Source organism: Agelaius phoeniceus, chromosome 8, assembly GCF_051311805.1.
Source record: "Agelaius phoeniceus isolate bAgePho1 chromosome 8, bAgePho1.hap1, whole genome shotgun sequence".
Lineage (NCBI taxonomy): Eukaryota > Metazoa > Chordata > Aves > Passeriformes > Icteridae > Agelaius > Agelaius phoeniceus.
In genome coordinates this window covers 14,743,279-14,770,510 of record NC_135272.1, presented here as the reverse complement: position 1 = coordinate 14,770,510, position 27,232 = coordinate 14,743,279, and the positions used below count along the sequence as shown (strand labels likewise).

The window sequence follows — 27,232 nt, the reverse complement described above, 5'->3', positions numbered from 1 at the left end:
ATTCATTCCAGCGTATTCAACATTCATCTCTTTTCTGAGAAGTGTCTCGGAAAGAGAGACTTGAAAATGAACGAGAGCACTGAAAATGAACGATTGTTTAAACTGAAATACTTTGGCCGCTTGAGAAGCACACTCTCTTCAGCAGTAAGCCAAGACGATGATTTAAACAGGAGCCGGCGGAGGGGCTCTGGAGGGCGGGCACAGGGACCGAGCCCGGCCCCTCCCGGCCGCCGTCCGGCGCCGCGCAGGCGCTGCCGTGTGGGGCTGCCGCGGGCCCGGCGCCGGCTGGAGCGGGCGGCCGTGCCCCGATGCCCCGGCCCGGCCATGGGGGACGTGAAGAACTTCCTGTACGCCTGGTGCGGCAGGAGGAGGGTGATGCCGGCCTACGAGATCCGCGCCGCCGGCGGCCGCGGCCGGCAGACCTTTCTCTGCGAGGTGCGGGCCTGCCCCGCCGGGGCTGCGGGCCGGCCGTGCTGTGGGGCTGGCGGCTGGGCCGGGGACACAGAGCGGGACTGGCGCCCTCCGGGGCCTGGGCGGGCTCTGGGCAAATTGTCGGGGCTCTGTCGGGGATCCGGGGCCGTGCTGGGGGGCTGGAGGCCGCGACGGGAGCCTGGGCTCTACCGGAGGGAGCTTGGACCGTGCCCGGCTTCGCCTCCGGGAGGGGCCAGGAGCTCTGCCGGGAATCTGAGGACCTTGTCAAAGGGAATGTGGGGCCTGCCGGGGATCTGAGGTCAGTCACGGGGTCTGGGCTTTGCCGGGGGTCTCGGAGTGATGCCGAGCACCCTGCCGGGCCGGACCCGGGGCTCTGCCCCAGGGAACGTGGGGTCAGTGCCGGGGCTCTGGGAGCAGGTCTGGCGGCTCGGTCAGAGGGAACCTTGGGCCATGCTGGGGGTGCTGCCGGGGTCTGAGCTCTGCCAGAAGGAACCTGGGGTCAGCACCGGGGTCTGGGGTCCTGTCCGGGATCGGGGCCCTGCCCGGCCTGCGTGGGAATCACTGGAAGCCGAGGGCTCGGGGGGTGCTTTGAGCCAGAGTGTCCTGGCTGAGTGTGCACCGAGGTGTGAAATGAGCGAATGGAGGGAAAAGTCCCGAATGATGTTCTTACAGGGAAAACAGATTGGTTTATTTAAGGGTGGTGTGCGTCTCTGCACTGTGTGTGAACCCTTCTTGCACGTAAAAATAGTTGGCGAGGGGCATTGCATGTCACCTTTGCCAAGAACTTTGGTCTGCTCTTGAACTTGAGATGAGATGTGTTAAAGAATTCTTGCAGGAATGGTTGCTACTGTGCACTGCTCTAATGGTAGTTTACTCCTGCCTCTAGAATTGGGGATGTGGGAGCTGTGAATTCAGGTTGGCTCTGACAGGTAGCTGGCACTGAGTGTGAGGCCATGTGTGGAACAGATCAGTTCATGAGTGATGCCATGGATTTGCACTAAACACCTTAAATTTGCCTTTTTACCCTTCCCTCCCCTATTTGTCTTCTGTGTCAGTAAAAAAACAAAGCAATAGAGTGGCGTTAAAGCAATTTTCAAAGTATTTTAACTGGGGCTAAGCAAAACTCAGATGGAATGGTTGTATGAATAGATACATTCACAGAATCAGGGAATGGTTGGGATTAGAAGGGACCTTAAAACTCATCCAATCCCACCCCCTGCCATGGACAGATACCTTCCACTATCCCAGGTTGCTCCAAGCCCCATCCAACCTGACTTTGAATAATTCCTGGGATAGGGCAGCCAGAGCTTCTCTGGGCAACCTGTGCCAAGGCCTCACCAAACAGTGAATAATTTTCTTCCCAATATCCCATCTAACCCTGCCCTCTGTCAGTGTGAAGCTGTTCCCCCTTGTTCTGTCACTCCATCCTTTTTGTAAAAAGTCACACTATACATGTTGTGTATTATACAATATATCAATATTGTACTGGCTTTGATATATTGATGCCCCATCATTATCCATGGAAGCTTAACAAGTGGAAGTATCAGTCTCCCTGAAACATCTCTTGCTGATTTTTGCAGCCTGGTAGGATGGCTGTGAATCTTGTATGGTTACTGTGTGGTTGGAGGTACCATTGTCCAGGGTATAGAATTGCTGTTCTAAAGTAAACAAAAAAAAAAAATCAGAAATTAATCACATCTATGTAGTTGGAATAAGATGGAGCTATAGCTGAGTGGACACAAGGTCACTCCTGTCGTTGTCCAAGGGTTTGGGATTTAGGTTGAAGAAAGTGACCTTGTGCAGAGTTTGCTGCTGTATGTTGCCAGATTCCCTTCCTACAGTGATTTTTCTTCTTCTGCAAGGTTTTGGGAAGCCCTTGTGCTCTGAGAGAGAAGTTCTCAGAATGTGAGGGTTCGCTTTTCAAACCTTAGAGAAATATATAGCAATATATAATGATATGTAACAATAGTTACTAATATTACTTCTCCTGTTAGCAGCAGCCAGGATTTGGTGTTCCTGTGGGTGCTGCTGCCTCCAAGCCCCTTTCAGCTGCTCATGAGCAGTGTGGTGTTGTTCTTGCAGGTCCGAGTGGAAGGCTTCAACTATGTTGGCATGGGCAACTCCACCAACAAGAAGGATGCACAGAGCAATGCTGCCCGAGACTTCATCAACTACTTGGTGCGGGTGAATGAAATGAAGAAGGAGGAAATCCCTGCTTTTGCAGTAAGCTGCTCTTTCTCCTTACCAAAGGCTACTCTGTCATTGTGCTGCCATGCTCCTGGTTGTGTTTCATCCCTGGAGTTCAGTCTGGTGCCCCTGTGCAGTGATGAATGTGAGGAAGGCTGGGGCACATACAGAATATCATGGAATTGTGGAATCATTTAGGTTGGAAAAGACCTTTGAGATTATCAGGTCCAATTGAATGTTGTAGGATGATCTGGCAAATACAGCTGCATGTTGTATTTACCAGATCAAATGATGCAAAGCTGATGAGGTTGGGAAGAATTCAGAGTCCTGCTGCGAGGTGCAGCCTGGCTTTCAAAGTGCTGAGTACTCACACCTGACACTGTGAAATCTTAGAGCCACATTCTAATATATATATGATATATATAATCCTGTGTGCTTTAAAAATAACCAAAACCAAACCCAAAAATAATAATCAAAGGTATATCAAACCAGATATGGAAAATCTGGCATTTTTAAACCATAATTGCTTCAGGTATGTAATGGGATCACTACTTTTTATGATGTTTTGTGAACACTCAGCAGTGACTATCACTTAAAGGCTGAGGAAGAGGAGGGTAACTCTGTCATTACAGCAAGTTTAGAGAAATAAACAAAGCATGAAGTTATGTGGTACCTGTTGAGATGGAAGAATCTTCCTCCAGTGCTCCATTGAGGATATATGATTTTTCTGAGTGGAAGCAGCCTCCCAGCCTCATCAGCCTAGGTGGAACCCAATTGGAACAGGACTGCTCTTTTGGTTTTAGTGTGCCAATTAGTTTCTTGGCAGTTCAGTGTTAAAATAGTCACAGTTGTGTTACTCTTGGGATTGCTTCTGAGTAGTAATTATTGCATATTTACTGGGGATAACTGTTGCATGATGTTGCCTGAGGTCTTTAAACTTCCTGAACAGTTTCTAGCTAAATTGTAAAATGATTGTTCTGCACCAAAGTGCTGAGGTTTTCCTTCATTCCCTTCCCTAGCCAGCAGCAGGTGATAACCCCACTGGAGGACAGGAAGCAGCAAGAGATGTCACTGGTTCCAGTTCAGCTGTGGGGGGACCTCTTCCTCCACATTTGCTTTTAAAAAGTGACCTAGGTAAGACTGAGAACTGTAATTTCTGTGTGTTTGAATGTATTTTGGTGGTGTTTTCTCCCCCAAATTTCATCACTCTGCAGACAGGACACCAAAGTCATAGTTTTGAGGCAGAGATGTTGGTGACTGCATGAGATCTGAGGGACTGGTCATGGCCTGTCAAGATGACCAGGCAATGCCTCTCCATTGCTAAGAACATGTTTGGGGGAGTTATTTTATTTATTTATTTTTTTCTGTGTGGTAGGCAACGGACCAGGTGCAGCACCTGGAAACTGTGGCAGTCATGGAGCTCAGTGGGATCGGGGTGCAAACTTGCAAGATTATTATTCCAGAAAAGAGGAGCAAGAAGGGCAGCAGGTAAGTCATGCAGAGGTATTCTCATTTAGTTCTCAAAAGGTATCTTTCACCCCCTTTAATTTGTTATTTGCATTTATAATCAAGGCTGCAGTTTTCTTTTGATATTTTGCTGTTAGTTTAAGCTGCAGATTTAAAGCTGCAGATTTATTTGTTGACTTTTAATGAAGTTAATTTAAGCTTGGGACAAATAAATCACTCTGGATAGTCTGAACATCCAGGACATTCTATAGGCATTTTATTCTGAAAATAAAGAATTACTGAGGACTTTTTAGCATTTTCTGTGATGTCTTAATTATTTTATAGCATACAGGTGAATTACTTAATCTTTAAACTGGTAACCAATGCTCTTTTTCTCCATATTAGACCTCAGAGTCAGAAGTGGATTTGAATGCAGATCTTCACGGGGGTTGGACCTTGGAAAATGCCAAGGCACGTCTGAACCAGTTTTTCCAAAAGGAGAAGATCCAGGAAGAATATAAATACACTGAAATGGGGCCTGATCACAACAGGTTTGGTAGTTTTAGTCACTCTCTGTGTATGAAAGATTCAAAATATTTTTGACAGTGGTTGTTCACACTTACTTGCCACGCTCCATAGAGCCATGGTGTTCTTTGCCAGGACCAACAACATCCCGAAATATTGATATGGGAGTGAGGAGCCTCAGTGCAGAGGTCTGAGGGATTGTAGAAATTCCTGAGACATTCTGGATATGCAGCTTTTAAACTGATTTCTGTCCTCTAGTCATCTGCTGGGGTGTCAGTTTCTGTGAAAAGAGAGCTCAGCTGCTTGTAGTAATTGTTCTGTAAGTGTTGTTGCCTTTGTTCATTTTCAGTAAATATTAAATTTGCTTATGTAGCAATGTGCTTTAAGGACATTTTATTTATATTTTTATTTATATATATATTATTATATAATATATATTTATTATAATTAGCTTTTTTGGCAATACAATCTTCTTTTGAAAAAAGCAGTTTGGTACAATCATCCCAAAGGAGTTCTGAGAGTCTTAAGTTTCACTTAAGACCAGCTGGATATTACTCTTTTTTTACTTTTAGCCTTTCCACCAGAGAATTTGCACGTGCTTTTCCCAAATGAAAGTAGTTCATAACAGATTGTGCTTAAAGAGTTGATGGTTTTTATTATTTTATCCCTATTAGGAACAGTTTTTACAAATCATCCAGATGTTAGGTCATTGTATGATTTCTGGTGAAGTATAATGATGTTTTGTGGCTGGAAACAATGGCATGCTGCTGCTGGATTCTCCTGACTGAGTTTGGGGTTGGGCTTTTTTGCATTATATGAATTTGTCTTCTATGAGAGTTATATTTTTAGAAAGACAGGAGAATTTTATTTTCCTATTACAGCCTTTTCAAGAGAGTCTCACTTGCAGGACTTATAGTATTCTTTTGTTCACGAGTCTTCCAATCATTTGGAACATCTAAAAGATGTCTATTGGTACAGAAAGTTGTAAATTCTCATTTAAAAGCTGTCTTCAAGTCACTTCATCTCAATTTATGTGTCTCAGGCAAGGCCATTTCCTTCACTTAAGTGAGTGACATAAAAAGTTAGTTTGTACATACTAGGAATTTAAATTATGTTTGTTGCAGGCGTAGCTTCTGAGCATTTCTTCTGTCTTGTAGTGTAGGCACACAGTGTGTGATGGTTGGGAGTGGGGCTGGCCCAGCCTCATCCCCAGTGGGTGCAGCTGTGAGCAGCAGGTGAGCAGCACTGACAGCAATGAGCCATGGAGTGCCCAGGGCACTGAGCAACCACAAAGGGAGCAGAGGGCACACAGGTGCAGGGCATCAACAGGAGGGGATAAAAGGCTGGGCTAAAGAACAAGAAGGGCAGAGGCTTGCAGCCTTCTGAAGTGACATGGTGTTACTGTGTGTGGGTGAATGCTTAAAGCCTTCTGAAATTGTATGATGACACTCTGTGTCATGGCTATCTCAACTTTGACATATGCTGTGACATTGTAGCTTAGTGATTATTTGTGTAGCTCATTTTTCATTACACCTTCTGCAGCGTTAAACCCCATGTATTTAAATTTATCTAGTCTTGAGCAGAATAAAATTCTACTGATGGCAGTATGTTTCTCAGCCTGGCTATTGTTCTCCTGGAGTGCATTTCCTGAGTTTCCTGTATACTTTTTGTTCAGGGAAGGGTATGTGGATTGCCCTGGATGGAATGGCAGAAGGGGCTGTTCACTACCTGCTGCAATAAATCAAATAGGCCTGAAACAATCCTAACGTGTTGTAGGGCTCATTGAGAGACTGTTGGAAGACTGTTGGATTTAATCCTTTTGGTGTGTGTAACAGGAGAGAGATGTTTTTGAGTTTTGAGAGCGTAATAAAGTTAAGGTTGTTGGGTTTTTTTAAAGAAATACAGTTGTCATGCATCTTGCCAATCTGTTTTGGGGTTTTTTTGAGGTAATGATCAGAGGTATAGATTATAACAGATATATCAGCCATGCTCTGAGAGGTTTGTGGTCAATTAATCGTACTCATGGTCTGAGAACTTGGTAATAGCTGGAAAATTTGAATTTGGAAACTTGAACTATGATAGGAGGGTATAAGTTGTAAATCTAAAGATGGCTGTCCTAAAACACAAAGCGTGAGCTCGTGTTAAGGGATGGGATGTGGCTTTTCTGTGGTGGGATGCCTGTGCCTCCTCCTGTTCCTGCTGAAGACCTGTGCCTGCTCACACATGGGCTGCTGAGGCTGGACTAGGGAATCATGTGGGATTCTGCTGCAAACTGATTTCTGGTGTTGCTGTTCTCCCCTCAGGTGGAGGAGAATGAGATTGAATGCTGACTGTAGGCCTGGCTGAGAAACATACTGTCATCGGTGTCTTAGGTGGCTGTTGTGTCCCTGAGAGCCAGTGGCCTTCGACCCCTGAAGCCACTGTGCCTGCAGGTCAGTTCACTGATAGCACAGGAAGGAGGGCTAACCTGAAATTTCAATCACTCACTTAACCTTTTTTATTGTTTGTTTGCAGCAAAAAATGAAGGATGCAGGTGCAAGGCACAGCCTCCGCCTGTGCAAATGCCAAGCCCTAATTTCCAAAGAGGATCTCAGTCCAATAAATTCCAGTCATGCACCTTGAGTCACATTTGCCAGTTTAAATCCTGTCTTACAAGAATTCAGCTTTAATATTTCATGTGGCAAATACAGGCTTAGGTTTGGGATTCTTAAAAACATGGGCCATGATTTCTATTCTTCTCTGTTGAGGACTTTTTTAAAGCCTAAATTTTTCCCTGTGAGGGTGGTGAGACCCTGGGATGCATTACCCAGAGCAGCTGTGGCTGCCCCTGGATCCCTGGCAGTGTCCAAGGCCAGGTTGGATGGGGCTTGGAGCAAGCTGGGACAGTGGAAAGTGTCCCTGCCCAGGAGACTGGAATGAGACGGTCTTTAAGATCCCTTCCAACCCAAAGCATTCCATGATCCTATGAGGAATGTGCCAGTTAACCTTTAACTGACCTGGTTACATGTCTACTAAGAAAATTGTTGGGTTTGCTAACCAGAGTTACTCTTGAGTAACTATTTCTCTGTTACTCAAGTTTTACTGATTCTAGAATATGGCAATAAGGGAATGGAAATTGATGCAAATTCAAATATTCTGTCTCCTGTTCAGATAAGTACAATGTTTTTGACTATATGACCTGGTTTGGTTTTCTTTATGCTCTGAGCTGATCAAGTGCATGGCAAAAAGCAGAGTAACTGTATTAAATGTTGCATCTAGTCATTAAACACAGGCTATTAGTGGGTTGCATTAGTGTTATACCAATATTAATGTGGGATACAGGTAATGGTACATTGGGATGCATGTTCATGTTACATCCCACCTGCTTTATAACTGTTGCCTTAAACTTGGACAGCTCAGAGCATATTTCCTCATAATGTGGCTGGAAATTTCAGTGCTGAACAGTGGCGTATTCAGAACTCTTCTTATCAAATGTACTGGTTCTGTTGATGACAGGTCTGTTACCTACTACCTTGGGGTTAAAGGGACTAAAAGAGTAATACTTTACCTTGATCATTGCTGAATTGAGAGTTGCTGGCTGAGGACAGAGATCTTTGCCTAGAAATATTGGAAAGACTAAGTATGTTTGCAGTGTCAGCTATTGGTAGTTGTACCTTTGTGTTCTTTCTTTCTCTTACAGGAGCTTTAATGCAGAAATGAACATTTATGTGAGGCAGCTGGGCAGAAGTAAGTGCTCCTACTTATTTTTTAACTTAGCAAGAGATGGGTGTTGATACAGAGGAACATTTGTGGGTACAGAGTTTATTATAGTTATGTGTTAGAGCCACTTCCAGAGGTAAAGGATCATTTGCATGATGCTGCTGGGTGGTATTGGGCAGTCATACTTCCTTAGGCACTGAATGCAGAAAAACTTCAAAGGATTATTTAGCAGTAAAGTAACATCACACAGCCAGTGTGAGCTGGGCAGCGGAGGGGCCTGGTTGGATTTTATGTTGGAATTCTGGATTTATCAAGATTTGAGACTGTCCATGAAACCTGGTCCGTGTGTACAGTCAGAGAGCCCAGTTCAGAGTAGTGTCTTCTGTGGAAGCTGCTTGACTCCTCTGCTGCTCCAGCTCTGACCTTTTTGTGCTGCAGGGATTTTCAGTCGTGAGCATGGATCAAACAAAAAGCTGGCAGCACAGTCCTGTGCCCTTTCCCTGGTCAGACAGCTCTACCATCTTGGTGTCATTGAGCCTTACTCTGGGCAGAAGAAGAAAGGAGAATCGGTGAGTTTGGCAGGAGGGACAGGAATTACTGCTTTCATTTAATAACACAGAAGCACTCTCATAAACAGGAGTGAGTTAAGAGTTTGCTCTTGATATTTAACATCTTACAAGTTATTAGTAATTTTTATTCTTTATCAACTGTTTCTGTTCTGGTGAGTGATTTGGATCACAAATATAACTTAATGTGTATGTGATTGGAGCAGTAACGAATTTTACATTCTATTAAATGAAATAGGATTTGTAACAAATGCTATTTTCAGTATAATTTTTCTACAAGCTTGAATATTTCTGTTTAGGCTGCCTGTTTGGATTAATTGTCTGTCACATGATGATTTTCTGGCAATTCAAATATATATACACACATACCAAGGAATATATGTTATTTAGGTATTTGGTTGCAAGTTTGGGGACACGTTCCTCTGAAATTAAACTCAGATATTTTAAAATAGCCTACAAATCCTTATTCATTGTAAAGTTGGCACACCATTCCAAGAGTGTGAATGCTGAACTGATGATACTCTTTGGCCTCATTTCACAAGGAGGTGTTTGATGGTTCACCTGTAATAGCCCACAGTTCTGGCTTCCAGTGCCTGTCTTTCTGTGTATAAAGACATGTAGTTTTTAAATATTTCCTAGTTGGAACCCTATGAGGTGTCGCTGTCCCCTGACTTAGAAAATCAGCTGCAAAAGACTGTACGGGAGCTGTCCCTGGAGATCGTGCCTTTGGTGAGTGTGTGGTTCAATACTCCAAGTATGCATCATCACACCTGCTCATTTAATTTATCTGTCTTTGCCCACTCTGCTTTTGGATTTATAGCCTGAAGATCCCAGTAATCCAGTTCTGATCAACGTTGGCAAGTTGGCCCATTTCGAACCATCACAGAGACAAAGTCACATGGGAGTTGTTCCCTGGTCACCACCTCATTCCAACTGGAACCCTTGGACTGGCTGCAATATTGATGAGGGTCCACTGGCAAATGTAAGACAGCTTAAAAAAATGATCTGTTGCTTGATTTTCCCATGCTTCCAGAACTTCTAAATGCTTCTCCCTCACCAGGATTTAAAGTATGAGCTGTTTCAAAGGAGAAGACAGTCCACTCCTAAAATTTATTCCCTTCTTGACCTGGAGGCAGAGCTCTTTGTCTTCACTTCATGTGTCATCAGGTCTTGACCAGCAGTGTTTTGAGTGTCCCAATTCTCTGCTTTGTTTCACCTTTTGCCTGCTATGGTGCAGCCCATACAAAGTTCATAATTCAAATTACAAGGAAAGTTCATGGGCATGTAATTTATAATTCTCTGGCCTCTCTTTCCCATACTTCCATGCTCAGACCCTTGTTCTGGGAGGAGAAACTGCTCCAAGCCAGTGCCACTACACGAGCAACCAACTTCCTTACTTCTTCTCATTTCTAGTCCCATTCAGCACAGAACAAATGAAAAGCAACAGTGTGGCATGATAAATTGAAGGAGAAGGGAAAGAATTACTGGTTTGCCAAGTCTGGAGGGTAATTTGGTCTGACTGGAATAAACTGGTCAGAAAAGACTCTCGGCAGGAACTTGATTTTCCTACAACATTCAAATTACTTATGGCCAAAATAATAATTTAATTATTTCTCTACTGAAGTTCTTCCCATAAATTACATTAATTTAGTATTGATTGTTATATATTTATTTTTTTAACTAATAGGGAAGTAATGTAAATTTAGCTGTTGCTGCATGAAACACATAACCAATATGGACATTGCAAATTGAGCTGGTTTCAAATCTCTTCAGGATTTACCTGTGCTAGTTCTGACTGGAAGAGCTGACTTATTTGCTATAAAAACAACTAGCCCTTTGGTACCAAATTTGCATTTCTTCAGATTTCTTTTGCAGTTGTTAGACAGGTTTGCCTTACGAATTCTCCTCAAACTTTTACCTTTTCAGCTACTGTTTAAAGGGTGGGTATGTGTTTACATTAGGTCATTACTTATATTAAAAACTCCTGTTTAAATAATTTTCTTCTTGGCTTGCTGCTGAATGGAATGTGTTTCTCAAGCTGTCAAAGTGTTTCAGTTTAAACAATCATTCATTTTCAGTGCTCTCAGTCTTTCTGAGAGACTTCTTAGGAGATGAATGTTGAATACGCTGGAATGAATGAAATAAAACAGCTCAGAGGCATAACTGATTTCAAGGAGTTCTGCAGGAAATGATCCTTTAGAGATATTTGGAATCACCTTGTTGGTGTGACTGATGTGATCCTGAAGTTAGGATGTAGATAAGAACAGGGGTCACAGAGCCTCCAAACCATGTCTTGCACTTGCAGCTCACTCCGGAGCAAATCAGCACGGAGCTGAGAAGTGATTTCATGTACCGCCTGGAGCAGGATCAGGAACTGCAGAGGGTAAGTGTGTGTCCTGTCACCTGTCATCCTTGCCCTGGGCTCTTCATTTTCCAGAAGGGCTTGAATATAACACCAAGTGTAAGAGGCTGGATTTCAGCACAAATACACAGCACGTTTTCAGAAGTGCTGGGTGTTCCAGTGGGGTGGGTGTGGGGGTGAGTTGTGCTGTGCCAGGAAAAAGTACAAACCATGACCTGTTCTTTGGCAGTTTTTCCTTTGGGTAAGGGAATAGTGTAGAAGAGTGAGGTAAAGTATAGACGTGGAGCAGAACAGGCTGAGTTTTGGAGATTTTGGAAATGTCCTGGACTTTTTTTTCCAGATCCAAGAAGAGAGAGAGGCTTTACCTCTGAAGAATTTTGAAAGTGAAATTCTGGACGCAATCCGTCACAATTCTGTTGTTGTGATCCGTGGTGCCACTGGTTGTGGCAAAACCACTCAAGTGCCCCAGTACATCCTAGATGAGTACATCAGAACCAACCGAGCTGCTGAGTGCAACATAGTGGTGACACAGGTGAGGAATGTGTGGCCACTGCTGTTCTGTGGTGGATATAAGAAATCACCTCTTGGTTAGGATAAAATCACAGAACCATGCAATGGTTGGGGTTGGAAGGGACCTTAAAGCTCATCTTGTTCCAACACCCTTCCATGGTCAGCAATGCCATCTACTAGATGAGATTGCTCCAAGCCCCACCTGACCTGTCCCTGAAGGGGATTGAAGAATGTGTTGAGGGACCTTATTATCATTGCTGGACACAGTTCATAAAGATACCTCCTCAGCAATATAATTAGGAGAAACCTCAGCATCATGCATCTTTTCGTTTGGAATGTTACTCTTGCATGGATTTCCAGTTTGAATAACCTGGCTTGAACCTTGCCCAGGTGAAAACTCTCAGCAGTCTAAGGGGAAATGATTTGGGAAATAGCAGCTGGTAGTTGCCATATATCCTTATATCCCTCCTTTGTGAAAAAACCCCTGTGCTGTTACAATATTATTGTTGAATGATTATTTTGTAAAGAAATCTTAGGACACCTGTAGCATTTAGGATTTCCTTTATCCCTTTCAGTGGTGTTGTGATAAACTTCTAAAAGCTCTTCATTAAGTTAGGGAAAACTTTTGCACCCTCCAGCCGCGGCGGATCAGCGCGGTGTCCGTAGCGGAGCGTGTGTCCTATGAGAGGGGGGAAGAGCCTGGCCAGAGCTGCGGGTACAGCGTGCGCTTCGAGTCCGTGCTCCCTCGGCCCCACGCCAGCATCATGTTCTGCACTGTAGGTCAGTATTGCTTCCTTAGGCTTGGAGCTTACCGTGGCTCTGAACTCTGAGTTAGCAGCAAAAGCAGAAATATGGTTAGATTGAAATTTTTATGAAGTCTGCTGAGAAGACTGAAAAGGTTTTTTTGGATAGAAGTTTGCTGACAGGCCATTGTGCAAAGAAAAATTAAGATTTTTGTTCGGATGTCTGATAATACAGGTGTGATAGCACACAGAAATAATCCCATGAAGAGAGAAAATTGTCATATATTGATTGTCCTTGAAAGACAGAAGGGGAAGCAACACTGGGTGGGAAAGATGGAAGAGTCTTTCTTGTGGTAATGCTTCGTGGCCTTGCCATCACTTGTACAAAGGAAAGCATGGCAATTAGAGATGGGCTTGGAAAAGGGGCTGTGCAGCCTGCACACTTCCTGATTTTTAAACCAATGGCTGGGAGGGGAAAGGGTGAACTGTTACATGAGCATTTACCTTCTGTCTCTGGTTTAGGTGTTCTTCTGAGAAAGGTGGAGACTGGGATCCGTGGCATTAGTCACGTTATTGTTGATGAGATCCATGAGAGAGACATTAACGTGAGTTAGCTGGTGATGACAGTCCTACTCTCTGTGTGCTTCTGCTCTGTTCAGCTTCTGTCTCTGTTTGTGTGTAATAGCCAAGCTGCGAGAGGAAACTGTCTCAGTGAGTGTCAGATGGGAGTTTTCCTCCTCTGATAAGATTTTTAGAACTCTTAATTATTCCTTATCTAAGTAGCAGAGCAAGGACCTGTGCTTCCTTGCTGCCCTCTGACTGTTCTGCTGTTAGGATCCCCTGTGTCCTGATCCTCTCTGGAAAATGGAACACCACAGTACAAACACATCTTGTCCAAGTGGGGGAGCACACTGAATGACACTGTTATTTTAGAGTGCTGTTTTTACTGACACTGTTGTATTACTGGTGGTATTCACAGAACCTGCAGTCTTGATAGTGATACATTGAAATTCAGGGTTCACATGAAGTAAAATACAAGCTGATGATAGAATTAGGAGATGTATGTAATTTGAAATGGCAAACATTTTCTGTTCCCTTGATTATTCTGTATAGTTTTCAGCTTTGTCATACCAAGAGTGAGAGAAACCGTGAAGTTCTGACATGTTGTTTGGACAGAATTTGGGGACTCATGTGAATAAAATTGCACACATTTAACATACATTTTTCTGATGCGTCTCTTCATCTATTAAATGTATGTTAATGATGTAAAATACAAGTTTGGAAATTGTGAGTAAGATTGGAATATTGTCTCTTGAGCTAAGTGCATGCCTAACTGCATGGCAGAACTAGATAAATGTCATATTTAAGCAGAACTACAAACATCACACACACCTGCATTGTGTAACTCCTATTTATTTTATTAATTATGGCTACTTTCTATGTAAGCCAAGTTTAAAAATACCTGGGGTTGTAATATATTGTTAGGAAGGAAGCAAACTATTTTTGTAGAATAGAAAAACGCTTCTTTACATTAGAAATCCTAAAAACCCCAGGCATGGCAGTAGTTTCAAAATACAGCACTGGCAACTGTTTCTGGTTTTAGAACACTTTTGTTCCACTTGTTACATCTCTTGCTCAGTAAATGTGTGATTCCTTATGGTTTCTTGGGAAGATACTGGTTTTTATAGCTGTGAAGTTAATGATGCCCTTATTCCCTTTCTCTGCAGACTGACTTCCTTTTGGTGGTGCTGAGGGATGTCGTTCAGGTGTATCCTGAGATCAGAGTTGTCCTCATGTCTGCCACCATTGATACCAGTATGTTTTGTGAATACTTCTTCAACTGTCCCATCATCGAGGTCTATGGCAGAACCTTTCCTGTCCAAGGTAAATCCTTGGTTGCACTTCCAGAAACTGCTTGAGTTTTTATCAGTCTTGCATTCATACTCTGAAATATCCTGGTTTATTTCAGGAGACTCTTGAGAAGTGGTGTAAAGAATTATGTTCCCTTGCACAGGCTTCCAGCAGTCAGTCCTTATCATCTGTCTGTCATTGCAGATTATTTTCTGGAGGATTGTATTCAAATGACTCAGTTTGTCCCTCCACCCAAGGAAAAGAAGAAGAAAGAGAAGGATGAAGAAAGTGGTGAAGATGACGATGTATGTTTGAATTTTAATATGAGAAATTAAACAAGGGCCACTTTAGTACTCCAGCTTGAGTGTAATTCATTTGGCACAGTTGAAGTGAAACATCTCTAGCAGCTTTCCTATTTTTAATATATGAGATTGCTGTTAACTTCAGCAGTGGAACTGAATTTTCTTCTTGCCCTTGTAAACTGAAGAATTTCTTTTTCATTGAAGCTAAGGTTCTCATGTTTTGTCAAACTACCTCTTTAAAGCTAAAACTGAAATGCTTTTGAAAGTGAAGTTCAGTAACCTTGGAAAAAGAAATAGAGAAATATGAGCTTGGTGGTACCTTCTTAGGGTGAAAATTTAGATTCTCTCCCTTCTTCTCTTGCAGTTGATATTGTCAGTGCTTACATACATTGTCAAGAAAATAACAGTTTTATTCAACTTTTAATTTTTAAACTTTCGTTTGGGCCACTTAATTGAAATCTTCTTTTAATGGCCATTTTTTCTTGAAAGACATCTACCCAAATTTCATTTTCTTATTTGTCTGGCCAGCCAGTCTCTGTAGTTTGAGTAAATTAATTTATATTATTTCCTTTGTGGTATTTTTCTTTTGTAGGCCAACTGCAACCTTATTTGCAGCGATGAATATGGCCCAGAAACAAAGCACTCCATGGCTCAGCTGAACGAGAGAGAAACCTCTTTTGAACTCATTGAGGCTCTGCTGATTTATATCAGGACTCTGAATGTCCCAGGAGCTGTCCTTGTTTTCTTGCCTGGCTGGAACTTAATCTATACCATGCAGAAGCATCTAGAAATGAACCCACGCTTTGGTACAAGCAGCTGCTTTGTTATAGTTCATCTTTTCCCAGGGAAACTACTGACTGAGTGAAGATGGGAGTTGGATGAGTGGCTTAGGGAGCTAATTTGTTGTGAGAGTGAATGGCCAGAAGTTTTTATGTTGTGGGAAGGAGAAATAAGATTCACATACAAAAAGTTACCAACCTTTTTGTATTCCTGTTGTAGGAGGCCACCAGTACAGGATTTTACCTCTGCATTCCCAGGTTCCTCTGGATGAGCAGCGTCGGGTGTTTGATCCTGTGCCTCCTGGGGTGACCAAAGTATGGAGCCTTCTCTCTGTGCAGTTCTCTTGGGCTTTTGGGGAATGTATTGCTGACTTCTTTAATAAATCCTGTAGCTTATCTTGCTAGGCATTATCAGCTTTTTCAAACCAAATGACATCACTTTGCATTTCCTGGTTTTTATAGGTTATTTTATCTACCAGTATTGCCGAGACCAGCATTACCATCAATGATGTGGTCTTTGTCATCGACTCTTGCAAGTGAGTTCATGAAGCAGCTTTTTGTTTCATAAACCCTACCCTTGGGAATGCAAAAGAGGTTTTGGGAGTGCACAGAAGTGCCTTGTGTTCCCATGCTCTCTGAGCTGAGTTTGAGGACTCCAACTCCCTCAGGACAAATCAGCATTGTCTTTAGCTGGTCAGCACAGTGACACACCATGCTGGCATCTCAGGGGACTGGGCTGCTCACGCTGGCACTATTCATGTGAGGTGTCACTGGGTCTCCACACCAATTTGGTAGACGTCATCTGCCAAAGGAGTTTTACAAACTCTCAGTGTCCGGCTGATGATAAAGAGGGAGGTTTTTGTAGTCTGTTACAGTTCCTGCTTCGCTGTGCATGCTCTCTGAGAAAACTACCCACAGAGAGCTTGTGAATTCATGAGAATTTTTTGCTTGTTGGACAGTTGTGAGAACATTATTCTGTGCAATAGTTTGGGGCACTGCTTTAGAAAGAGTGTGATGCTTTAGATTCTAGACTGATGCCTGGCTAAGACAAACCAGGGTGGTTGGCTTCTTAAAAGCAGTGTGGCTGCAAGCCATAAAATAGGAACTGATTTGGCAGGGCTTAAGATGATGAAGGATGTTTGATCTTTAGTGGTGTTTTTCCTGTAACAGGCAAAAAGTGAAGCTGTTCACTGCTCACAACAACATGACAAACTATGCCACAGTCTGGGCATCAAAAACCAATCTGGAGCAGCGGAAGGGCAGAGCTGGGCGTGTGCGAGCCGGCTTCTGCTTCCATTTGTGCAGCAGGGCTCGCTTCGAGAGGTGAGGCTGTGGTCTCCAAAAATACCCTCAGGGAATCCTCCCAGAACTCTTGGGTCAAACTGGGGAAATCATTGCAGAAAGCACAGAGAGGAGATGGATGATGTTGGCTCAAAAAAAAAGTACATATCTTATACTTTTACCCATAGTATGAGGTGGATACATAGTTCATGATTTTAGTATTAAGGGTGTCACTGCAACCTACCAAACTTCTCAGGAAGAGAGCAATACTGCTTGGGAATTGAGGCAAGGGAAAGAGCTTTGTAATGAGGGCAAGGCTCTAGTCTGCCTTCAAACACTGGGGCCACCTGGCATTGCCATGTAACAGGCCATTTTGTCATGAAAGTGGTAAAAAGCAGGGATGGCAGATGTTAGTTCTCTCTCCATCCCTATTCCATGGCCAGGAAGCCCCTTCATAGTGCTCGAGCACTTTCCCTGTTGCTGAAACTTTTGACCTCTCTGCCAGACTGTTTTTCCATTACTAGAGCCATGGAAATCTCTTTGCTGGTTGAAGAAGGCACCACAGCTGTTAGTTACCCTCTTATCTCCTGGAAGTTTCAGTGTCCCTTTCTCTGGCTGTTACAGCATAGCTGTGTTTTGATGTTCAACTCTTTGTAAACTCTTGAAAGTCTCAGTTGATCAAAAACTCCCATTAAATTTCTCAAATTTATTTAGATCTGTTGTTGAGTACAGTGCAATGATTTTAATTAATAATTTTTGACAGTGAACTGATTTTAGGCTACTGAAGTAATTATGGTTTTAAGGTTGCCTTCCTTAAGAGAATATAAGCCCAAAAGATACAAGTTCCTTGGTGCTTAAGAAGGTGTGCGTGTGGACTTGTACAGATAGTTTTTTGAGAGAAATTATCTAAATCTTGGGCCAGCTGAATCAGGGTATCTGTTCAAGGTATTTTGAAACCTTTTCTAGCTGCACTAGAAAAGTGCTTTTATGTAGAGCAGGCTGAAAGCAGGTTGTCTCTGAGGAGTATAAGAGCTTCCTTATCAGAGCAGGAGAGCATTGTAAAGGACAAATGTGGGGCTGCTAACTGTGCTCCAGCCCTGCATGCTCTCTGTGGTCAGCTCATGCTAGAACCCACAGTGGGCAGTGGAGATGTGAGGACTATTCCCTCTGCATTCCCAGTGTAAATTTGCCCCAAAGGAGAATGGAGAAGTACAGAACATTGCGGTAGAAGAGCCCAAGTTCCAGGAGCACAGAGAGAGCCGATGGGTGGGCTTGGAGACAGAGCTGACTTTGGAGGGCAGTGGTTTCTGCTGGTGGAATGACCCCTCACGGTGATCAAAGCCTGTGTTCAGAGAAATGGGCCTTTGTTCTCATTCCAGACTTCAGACTCACATGACACCCGAGATGTTTCGAACGCCCCTCCACGAGATCGCGTTGAGCATCAAGCTGCTGCGCCTGGGAGGCATCGGGCAGTTCCTGGCCAAGGCCATCGAGCCGCCCCCTCTGGACGCGGTCATCGAGGCAGAGCGCACGCTGAGAGGTACCCCCATGTGCTGAGCAGTGATCCTGGGCTGCTGCAGCTGGCTCAGGTGCTCTGCCATCTGTGTGATCTGTGACAAACAGCCCTCATGTGCCATGGGGCTGTGCAGTGATCCTGGGCTGCTGCAGCTGGCTCAGGTGCTCTCCCATGTGTGTGATCTGTGACAAACAGCCCTCGTGTGCTGAGCAGTGATCCTGGGCTGCTGCAACTGGCTCCAGGTGCTCTCCCATGTGTGTGATCTGTGACAAACAGCCCTCATGTGCTGAGCAGTGATCCTGGGCTGCTGCAGCTGGCTCCAGGTGCTCTCCCATGTGTGTGATCTGTGACAAACAGCCCTCATGTGCTGAGCAGTGATCCTGGGCTGCTGCAACTGGCTCCAGGTGCTCTCCCATCTATGTGATCTGTGACAAACAGCCCTCATGTGCTGAGCAGTGATCCTGGGCTGCTGCAACTGGCTCCAGGTGCTCTCCCATCTATGTGATCTGTGACAAACAGCCCTCATGTGCCATGGGGCTGTGCAGTGATCCTGGGCTGCTGCAACTGGCTCCAGGCGCTCTCCCACCTATGTGATCTCTGAAAAATGGCTTCACCACCTCAGAGTGGATTGCTGGAGCAGGATGTTCTGGCTGACACAGCAACCTGGAGGCATCGTGTGGGTGGCAGTGGCTTGTGCAGCTGAAGAAATACTTGAATTCCCAGTGGAGTGTCATTCCTTTAAGAAACTTGAGCCTTCAAACTTGAGGCTTGTTTTGTTGTTTTACCAGTAAGTTATGTTAGCTTCCAGCTTCCTGTTTTCCAGCTGTGGCACTGCTGTGTTTGGCATAGACTCAGTCCAGTGCTTGAGGCATTCACAAAGCTTCTATAAAAGTACTGAAAAACAGAGGTTGGTAGTTTATTAATTAATTACCACTTTTTACAGTTTGCTGACCCAATCTCAGATTTTGTCAAGAAATTAAATCTCCAGTTTATGAATCTGCTTGAAAAACAAAAATCTCATGTGCGGGTTAGGTTGTCTCCTCACCCTCTTCAAGGAACTAACTAGACTATGAGTAAAATAGAGCAGGGAAGAACTCTAAATTTGTGCATTAGATGTAAAGCATGAAAGTGACCTCAAACCTCAGCACACTTGTAAATGTCACTAAATAAGCACTTCCTACAATTTTTAACAACGGAAATATCTATTTCATTGTTTATTTTAGGGTAGAATTGTGTGCTGAGCCTACGTTGCTTGTATACAGGAGGGAGACCAGAATGAAAAAATATTGCTGGGGATACATAGTCAGGTTTAATGACTTTCTGTTCTGAGAATTATTAGTACTTTTCATATAGTGCAGCTGAGAATTGCAGAGCCAGGGGAAAAGGCAAACATTTTTGGTTCTAACACCAAATAGCTGTGTCTGCAGGTGCTTCCCTTTACTGGATGACCTGTGATTTTTCACTGCAGGTACACTGATAGTATGTTCTTAGGGAGGTGAAACATGTTATTCTTCAAAGTATTCTTTAGGCTTTTGGGTTCAATAGATTCCAAGAAAGATTGATTTTATGGTGGTCAAGGAATGCTTTGTGTTTCCTTTCCCATTTAGTTGCTGAGGCTACAAAGCTGCTTTTTTTATTTTATATGAAAAAACCTTTGGTAGCATTGAGGATGAGTACAAGTGATAATTTTCAGGTAATGGGAGGAGAGCAAGGCAGGTAAAGCCTCAAGGAAGAGAGTCTGTGGTGTTCTCTTTTTGATGAAGAGGGTTCTGTGATTTGGCCATGGCAGTGAAGACTTCACAACTGGTTGTGACAGGCAGAAATTCTGAGGCAGAAATTAGGTTAGATTCATTAGATAATAGATGGTTTTAATAGTGTAATAGGGGTTTGTACAGAAGCAAACTAAAAAGGAAAAAAGGAAATTATGTACGTGAATTACATTGTGATTATTCTAATTGCAGAGGAGGTAGTAAAAATTCTGTAAAGCTAAAGTAAAACTTGTCTGACCTCAAAGCAGTTTTGAAAATCAGGTTGGCAACAGTGTAACCAACATTAAACTTAAATATGAGTGGGGTTCAGTTTAAGCACAACTATTAAAAGTGTGAATTTCTTATCTAAAGATTTCTGGGGTTAGCTAACTCTCTTTGATAACAAGGGATCTTATTTCAGAGCTTGATGCCCTGGATTCCAATGATGAGTTGACACCTCTTGGAAGAATCCTGGCCAAACTTCCCATTGAACCTCGTCTGGGCAAGATGATGATCATGGGCTGTATTTTTTAGTAAGTTGAGTGGTCTCAGTGGTCATGTTCTTGTTTCTCTGAGTTCCTGAGCCTCTTTCAGGAGAGTAAAATCAATATATCTAGATGAGCAATAAATGCAGCAGCTGGGGAGAGGTGAGTGAATCCTCATGGGAGCAGAGAAGAAATAACTTCTAGTGTAGGCCATAAAGTGGTCATGAAATTCAGTTAAAGGCAAGACACCAGTAGAGGCTGAGTATTTCTGAATTAGGAGTGGGACTTGAAACACCTAGGTATAACAGTGAACTAGAGGTGGGGAGATACGGAATTTAACAATGAGATAAGGAGAAAAATCAATCTCCACGTTTTGCTTTAGTAGAAGATCTGTTCTTTGTCACTGTGATGCTGTAGGGTCCTGTGATTACTGTAGGGACCTTTTCACCAGAAGATGGTGGTGTATGGATGGAGGGGAGGGCAGACAGAGCTTATTTAACATCCACTTCCAGGGGAGTTTGTTTATTTGTTTCATTGAAGAACACTAGCAGATAAAGGCCAAATTCCTGAGGTCTCTAGCAGAGAAGTTTTCCTGGTATCTGCAGCCTGCAGCAGGTGCTGGCAGCACTAACTCTGAATGATCCTGATCCCTCTGTGGTTCCTTTCAGTGTGGGAGATGCTGTGTGTACCATCTCTGCAGCCACCTGTTTCCCTGAGCCTTTCATCAATGAAGGCAAGCGCCTGGGTTATGTCCATAGGAATTTTGCTGGGACCAGGTACTCAGATCATGTAGCTTTGCTCTCTGTCTTCCAAGCCTGGGATGATGCAAGGTATGTTGGCTGGCACAGCAGGTGATGGGAGGTTACAGCTGAAGAGCACAGGGTGAGCTTTTCCTTGCCTTGTCAGGATTCTAATTCCCTCTGTTTGTTTTTCAGAATGGGTGGTGAAGAAGCAGAGAAGAGATTTTGTGAACATAAAAGACTCAGCATGGCCACTCTTAGAATGACTTGGGAAGCAAAAGTCCAGTTAAAAGACATACTTATTAGTTCTGGCTTTCCTGAAGGTGATTCTGATTAAGTTCAGTAGTTTAATGGTTGCATTTTTCATTCTGAGAGGATAAATAAATAACCAGGATAATCTATGTTGAGCACCCAAGCACAGGAGGAGTGTAGTGGATTTGCCATAACACTATTCCACTTTTACAGCTGCGTTCAGGTCGACTTTTAGTGTTCTTTCCTAAAGTTGTGGTGGCTGTGGTGCAACACGGAGATTTTGGAGGTTGAGGTTAGAGCTGAAGGATTAAAAATCTATTAAACAGGTGTCCTTGGAGTGTTACCTCCCTGGCTTTCTTTCTTCTTCACTTGTATATCCAAAATGTGCTGTGCTTTCCCCCTTCTTTCCATAGACCTTAGTGGGGAGTCTGTGTGATCTGCACAGTGCTCTGTTCTGTAACTTCCTGTTTGTGCTGCAGGAGGGATGTGTAGCAGTGTGCCAAATTATTCCATTTTCTAGAGAAAAAAAGTCTTAAATTTGACCAGGTTATGAATTTGCCTAGTGTTGCTGAGGAGCTCAGTGAAATGGCATGACTGCCTGGATTAAGCAGATGTTTATTTCCCCTCCTTTTCATTTTTTTTCCTCTTTAAATTCTTTTAATTTTTTTCTCCTCATGCTGTTAGGATCACTGCTGCATTTATCTGTAACTTTTTTTCTGGGCAAGATGACTTGAAAACAAGCCACCAGAGACCCTGGGGGAGATTTGTAACAAATGAACTAATACAGACATCCATTTTAACCTCCCCCAAAGATCTGTCTCCAAAACAAATGCAGTAAACACACTATGGTACAGCACATTCTGGGCAAGCCCATTTCTTCTTGTTTTTGAAGAGTTTAGGAGAGGAAAATACCTCTTTGTAGTAATATTTTTCAGCTTTTCATTCTCCATTAAGAAATAAAAATTTGAATGTAGAACTTAAATGCTCTGAGTGCAGAGGTCATTGGAGATAACATCTAGCAGTTGATTTAATCAGAAAAGGCATTGATCCAGGATCCTAAACAGCTCTGCATTGATCCAGGATCCTAAATAGCTGTGTTGTGCTCTCCTTCATGTCCCATGGATTCGAGCCACTCCTCTGTTCTCTGCCAACAGAATGTTTGATGACTCAACCATTTAACAACACTGGCCCTGATAACAACCTGGATGTTGTCATCTCCCTGCTGGCTTTTGGGGTCTACCCCAATGTCTGCTACCACAAGGAGAAGAGGAAGATTCTTACCACTGAGGGGCACAATGCTCTCATCCACAAATCATCTGTCAACTGCCCTTTCAGCAGCCAGGACATCAAGTATCCATCACCTTTCTTCGTTTTTGGAGAGAAGGTAGACACTTTGGGTTTATTCTTGATCATGTGCTGCCAAATGGTTCAAGAGGCTCTATTTGGTAAAGAAGTCATATTGAAGGCAATATTTAGCTAGTTTTAGTGGGGAGGGATGGGGGTGTTGTTTGTTGGTTGGTTTTCTTTCCAGAGAGCAAATGTTATATGGTCCTGGTGTCACTCACCCTCCTAGTAACTTCCAGTCAACCACTTTCAGTAGAAGTGCACAGAAGGTTCCTGTGAGTTTTGTTATAACAGAAAGGTCATAGAGAAATATCTAAATCATTATGTTCATTAGCAGTTTGTTTTAGGAGCTCTTCCATATTAATTAGGCATCAGAGAATTTTTATCCTTATCACTTCTGCTGCTTATGAATCCAGGGATAAACCAGGACCATGGAATATGGCAGTGGGATGCTCCCGTTCTGGCCTGTGTCATCTGCCAAGGATAATTCACATTTCCCAAGCATCACCCAAAAGGTCTGCATGACCTTTTCCTCCACCCTGTGAATTTGATGTACATTCTGTGCATGTCCATTGCATCCCTGTGAGCTCCTGTGCTCCAGTGACAGCCATTGTGAACTCAGCTGCTACTGCTCAAGGAGCAAAGGAAGGCAGTGCTTTTGTGTTTGGTAACAACCAGAATTTTAAATCCTTTGGACACAGGGATTTTGTCTTGACACTCTGGATTCCCAATCCATATTTCTGAGCTGTGGAGAGGCTTTGCTGCTTCTTCACTCTTTGTATCAGGATCCCAGGAGGGTTAGACCACCTTGACCATCTCTCTCAAGTGAGATTCCCCTAAACCCAGCAAAGGACTTTTGAGCTTAAAGAGTTTTGCTTTTTTAAATGAAAGTACACAGCAAATTGAGAGTGACTAAAATGGTGGCTTAGACAGCACTTGGGTGAGGGTGGGATGCAGGAAGGATTTGTGTGCAGCTCTCTCCTGCCCATTAGGTACCTCTTCTCTTCCCCTTTAAACTGAGGGGAAGGAGCTGTGTAGCAGGGCTGTTATCTCTGGCTTGATGTTGTTTAAGTTCAAGCTCAAGGTCAGTGTAACATGACACAGCAGTGACTGCATGGACATCTGGCAACTTCATGAGTAGGAGCCCACTAATGCTTTTCATCACAGCCTCAGTAACTGAAGGGTAGGAGGAAAATTCAGATATGCCCTGGTCATTTTAAGGCTGGCAAAGTATGAGGTGGCTCTTGCAAAAGCTACATAACTGCAGACACAGAAAATGAATATTTTAAAATGGAAGATAGTTTTTGTTGAGATTTTACACCAGTCTGTGCTGAATCCCTGTAAACCTCTGTCTGGCATTCAATTTTGTATGTGCACATGCTCTTGTAATTCCCTAATGCTATACCTAGCTTTGTTGTATGTTGTTTGGGGTTTTTTTTACAAAATTCTCCAGTTTCAGTGTCCAGAGGAAGGTGCAGAGCTCTGTTTTCATTTCAAGAGTCATTTTCCTCTTTAACTTGCAGATTCGAACACGAGCCATCTCTGCCAAAACCATGACCTTGGTGAGCCCACTGCAGCTGCTCCTCTTTGCTTCCAAGAAAGTCCTGTCAGATGGGGAGCTCATTCTGGTGGATGACTGGTATGGATCTGCTTGTGCTCAGAATTGTGGAATCATGGAGTGGTTTGGGTTGGAAAGGACAAAGCTCATCCAGTTCTGAGCCCCTGACTGAGGGGAAGTGCAGCTAACACAGAGCAGATGTCTGTAGAACAGGGATCCCACAGCAAACTGCACCACAGGTGTGTTGGGAAGAAATGTCCTTTCCTTCCTGTGAGGAAGGGACAGGTTAATTTGAGCCCTGTTTCATGCAGATTATCTGCTTAAACTGAAAACAGGACAAGGCAGTTTTCATAAAAACTGCTGCTTTTTTCCTCTCTAACTGAAAGGTGAAAGGCACTGTGTATTTTGGACCTCCTCCTGAGGCAAGAGTTGAGGAAACCTTGTTTTCAAGGCACAGAAACAGCTTGAGGAAAGAAATGTCTCTGGCTGTGTAAATTTTTTGGCCATCACCAAATAACATCTGGATGGTTGTTTTGTTTTGTTTTTTTTTGCTTTTACCCCCTAGTCAGTAAAACAGAGGCAAATAATTCCTTGAGCTTAATTTACTAGCAGTTTGAGGATTGGACCTCTCAAAATTTTGGAGCCTCATGTTTTCAGTTTACTTTATATTTTTGTATCTTGCTGTTTTGATGCAGGAGGTTACATGCTGAATTTATCCCAGTGTAGAATGATAGAATCACAGAATGTTTTGGTTGAAAAGAACTTTAAAGCTCATCTCAGGTGGACACCTTCCAGTAGACCAGGTTGTTCCAAACCCTGTTCAACCTGGCTTTGGACACTCCCAGGGATGGGGCAGCCACAGCTTCTATGGGAAACCTGTGCTAGGGCCCTCACCACCTTTACAAGGAAGAATTTCTTCCCAATATCCCATCTAATCCTGCCTTCCGTAAGTTTAAAAGAATTCCCCCTTGTCCTATCACTATCTGCCTGTATCTCCTTTTGAAAGCCCTCTTTAGGCAGTGGAAGGGGCTCTAAGGCCTCCTTGGAGCCTTCCCTTCTCCTGGCTGAGCACCCCCAGTTCTCCCAGCCTGTCTCCAGAGCAGAGGAGTTTCAGCCCTCAGAGCATCTTCATGGCCCTTCATTAAATTTCAAGAGCAAATTTTACCAGAAAAACAGTTATGTCTTAACAATGCCAAATTTTAGGGATCTTTCAAATTTGCCTCCTGAATTTCTCACCCCTTCAGTGACAAATTAGAACTTCAAAGTTGAGAATGCAGATTTCTGGCTCAATGAAAAGCCTCTCTGCAGAACCTCTTCCTTCCCAGGTGCTCCCCGGCAGCTCTAACACGCTGTTTGTGCCGCAGGATCAAGCTGAAGATGCCGCACACGGCGGCCGCCTGCATCGTGGCTCTGCGCGCTGCCATGGAGGCGCTGGTGGTGGAGGTGACCAAGGACCCGGGCATCGTCCGGCAGCTGGACCCCGCCCACGAGCGCATGCTGAACGTCATCCGGCAGCTGTCCCGGCCAGCGGCGGCGGGCGTGGCGCTCACGGCCGCCAGCACCAGGTGAGAGCCCCAGCTCGGAGCTGAGCGCGGGGACTGCACGCTGGGCTTTGCGTGATGGTGAGGATGGGGACTGCAGGCTGGGGTTTGAGTGATGGTGAGGATGGGGAGTGCACGCTGGGGTTTGAGTGATGGTGAGGGTGGGGACTGCGGGCTGGGGTTTGAGTGATGGTGAAGATGGGCACTGCAGGCTGGGGTTTGAGTGCTGGTGAGGGTCAGGACTGCAGGATGGGGTTTGAGTGATGGTGAGGATGGGGAGTGCAGGCTGGGGTTTGAGTGATGGTGAGGATGGGCACTGCAGGCTGGGGTTTGAGTGATGGTGAGGATGGGCACTGCAGGCTGGTGTTTGAGTGATGGTGAGGATGGGGACTGCAGGCTTTGATTTCAGCCCCAGTGAGGATGGGGACTGCAGGCTTTGGTTCAGCCCCAATGAGGATGGGGACTGCAGGCTTTGGTTTCAGTGATGGTGAGGATGGGGACTTCAGGCTTTGGTTTCAGTGCGCATGCTCTAAGCATGTGTGAAATGCTTGCACTCCAAGCCTGATGCAGAGACATCACTGCCTGTTTGCACAAGGACACACAATTCTCAGGAATAAAAGCTGTCATCCCCTCTTCCAAAACACAAAACACAAATTATCTTTTAAAGAAAAAATAATCCATATTTATTTTGGGCCAACCTTTTCCTGAGAGGAAAACACATATTTGGCTGGGCTTGCACCCCTCTGTTGCCCCTTGTTTCTGAAGCAAAGGAAACCTTTCTGAAGTGGAAAAGGTGCAGAAGTGCAACTGTAGTTGAACCATGGCATTGCATTCACAGAAAGCCGAGGTGGCGTAGCTGAGGATGGTGCTGTTTGTTTGGCACCTTGTAGAGATGCAGTTTGTGAGATTGCCTCAAGTGTGCGGTGTTGTTGTTGTTGGCCAGGTTCGGGGACGGCCCCCGCCCGCCCAAGATGGCTCGATACGACAACGGCGCTGGCCCTCGGGGCTGGGGAGGGTACGGCCACAGGGCCAGAGGCTACGGCGCCTACTCGGGCTGGCACTCGGCGGGAAGAGGATACCCAGGCGGAGCTGGGGGGGGCTGCCGAGGAGGAGGAGGAGGAGGAGGATACCGAGGAGCGGGCAGGGGCTACCGAGGAGGCTATCGGGGAGGGTGGTAGTGAATAATTCAGTGGAGTCTTTCCACTTCAACAAAAGTGTGTTTCCTTCCCAAGTTCCTTTCTTCCTCTTCCCAGTTTGTATGCCTTTTTTGGTTCCTTAGTACAAGTACAGCTCTGTAATATATCATGCCCTTAGGGAATTCCCTGTAAGTTGTATTATTTTTAATAAAGAGTTTGTTTCTGAAGA

At 44.2% G+C, this 27,232-nt stretch overlaps 1 protein-coding gene across 2 annotated transcripts; it reads left to right on the top strand.

The window, feature by feature from the left end:
- Nucleotides 1-204: 204 nt before the first annotated feature.
- DHX9 (DExH-box helicase 9) lies at nt 205-27,232 on the top strand. 2 transcript variants are annotated; one of them, XM_054638290.2, is made up of 27 exons: nt 205-435; nt 2,515-2,655; nt 3,639-3,753; nt 3,995-4,107; nt 4,471-4,616; nt 8,270-8,316; nt 8,728-8,858; nt 9,495-9,584; nt 9,676-9,837; nt 11,161-11,238; nt 11,558-11,749; nt 12,366-12,507; nt 12,993-13,075; nt 14,198-14,354; nt 14,526-14,626; nt 15,216-15,429; nt 15,623-15,717; nt 15,865-15,938; nt 16,573-16,725; nt 18,063-18,223; nt 20,369-20,480; nt 21,101-21,262; nt 21,368-21,495; nt 22,579-22,808; nt 24,292-24,407; nt 25,691-25,891; nt 26,811-27,232. In XM_054638290.2, the coding sequence occupies exons 1-27, from the start codon at nt 325-327 to the stop codon at nt 27,043-27,045; spliced, it is 3,690 nt and encodes a 1,229-aa protein (XP_054494265.2). In that variant the 5' UTR covers nt 205-324; the 3' UTR covers nt 27,046-27,232. The 2 variants fall into 2 exon arrangements, with proteins under 2 accessions (XP_054494265.2, XP_054494266.2); XM_054638291.2 differs by lacking the exons at nt 205-435; nt 2,515-2,655; nt 3,639-3,753; nt 3,995-4,107; nt 4,471-4,616 and adding an exon at nt 6,894-7,022.

Coding starts and splice junctions, on each gene's coding strand:
- DHX9 (XM_054638290.2), top strand. CDS start 325: ATGGGGGACGTGAAGAACTTCCTGTACGCCTGGTGCGGCAGGAGGAGG. Junction 4,617..8,269: donor ATGGGGCCTGATCACAACAG/GTTTGGTAGTTT, acceptor TTTCTCTTACAG/GAGCTTTAATGCAGAAATGA. Junction 8,317..8,727: donor TGTGAGGCAGCTGGGCAGAA/GTAAGTGCTCCT, acceptor TTTGTGCTGCAG/GGATTTTCAGTCGTGAGCAT.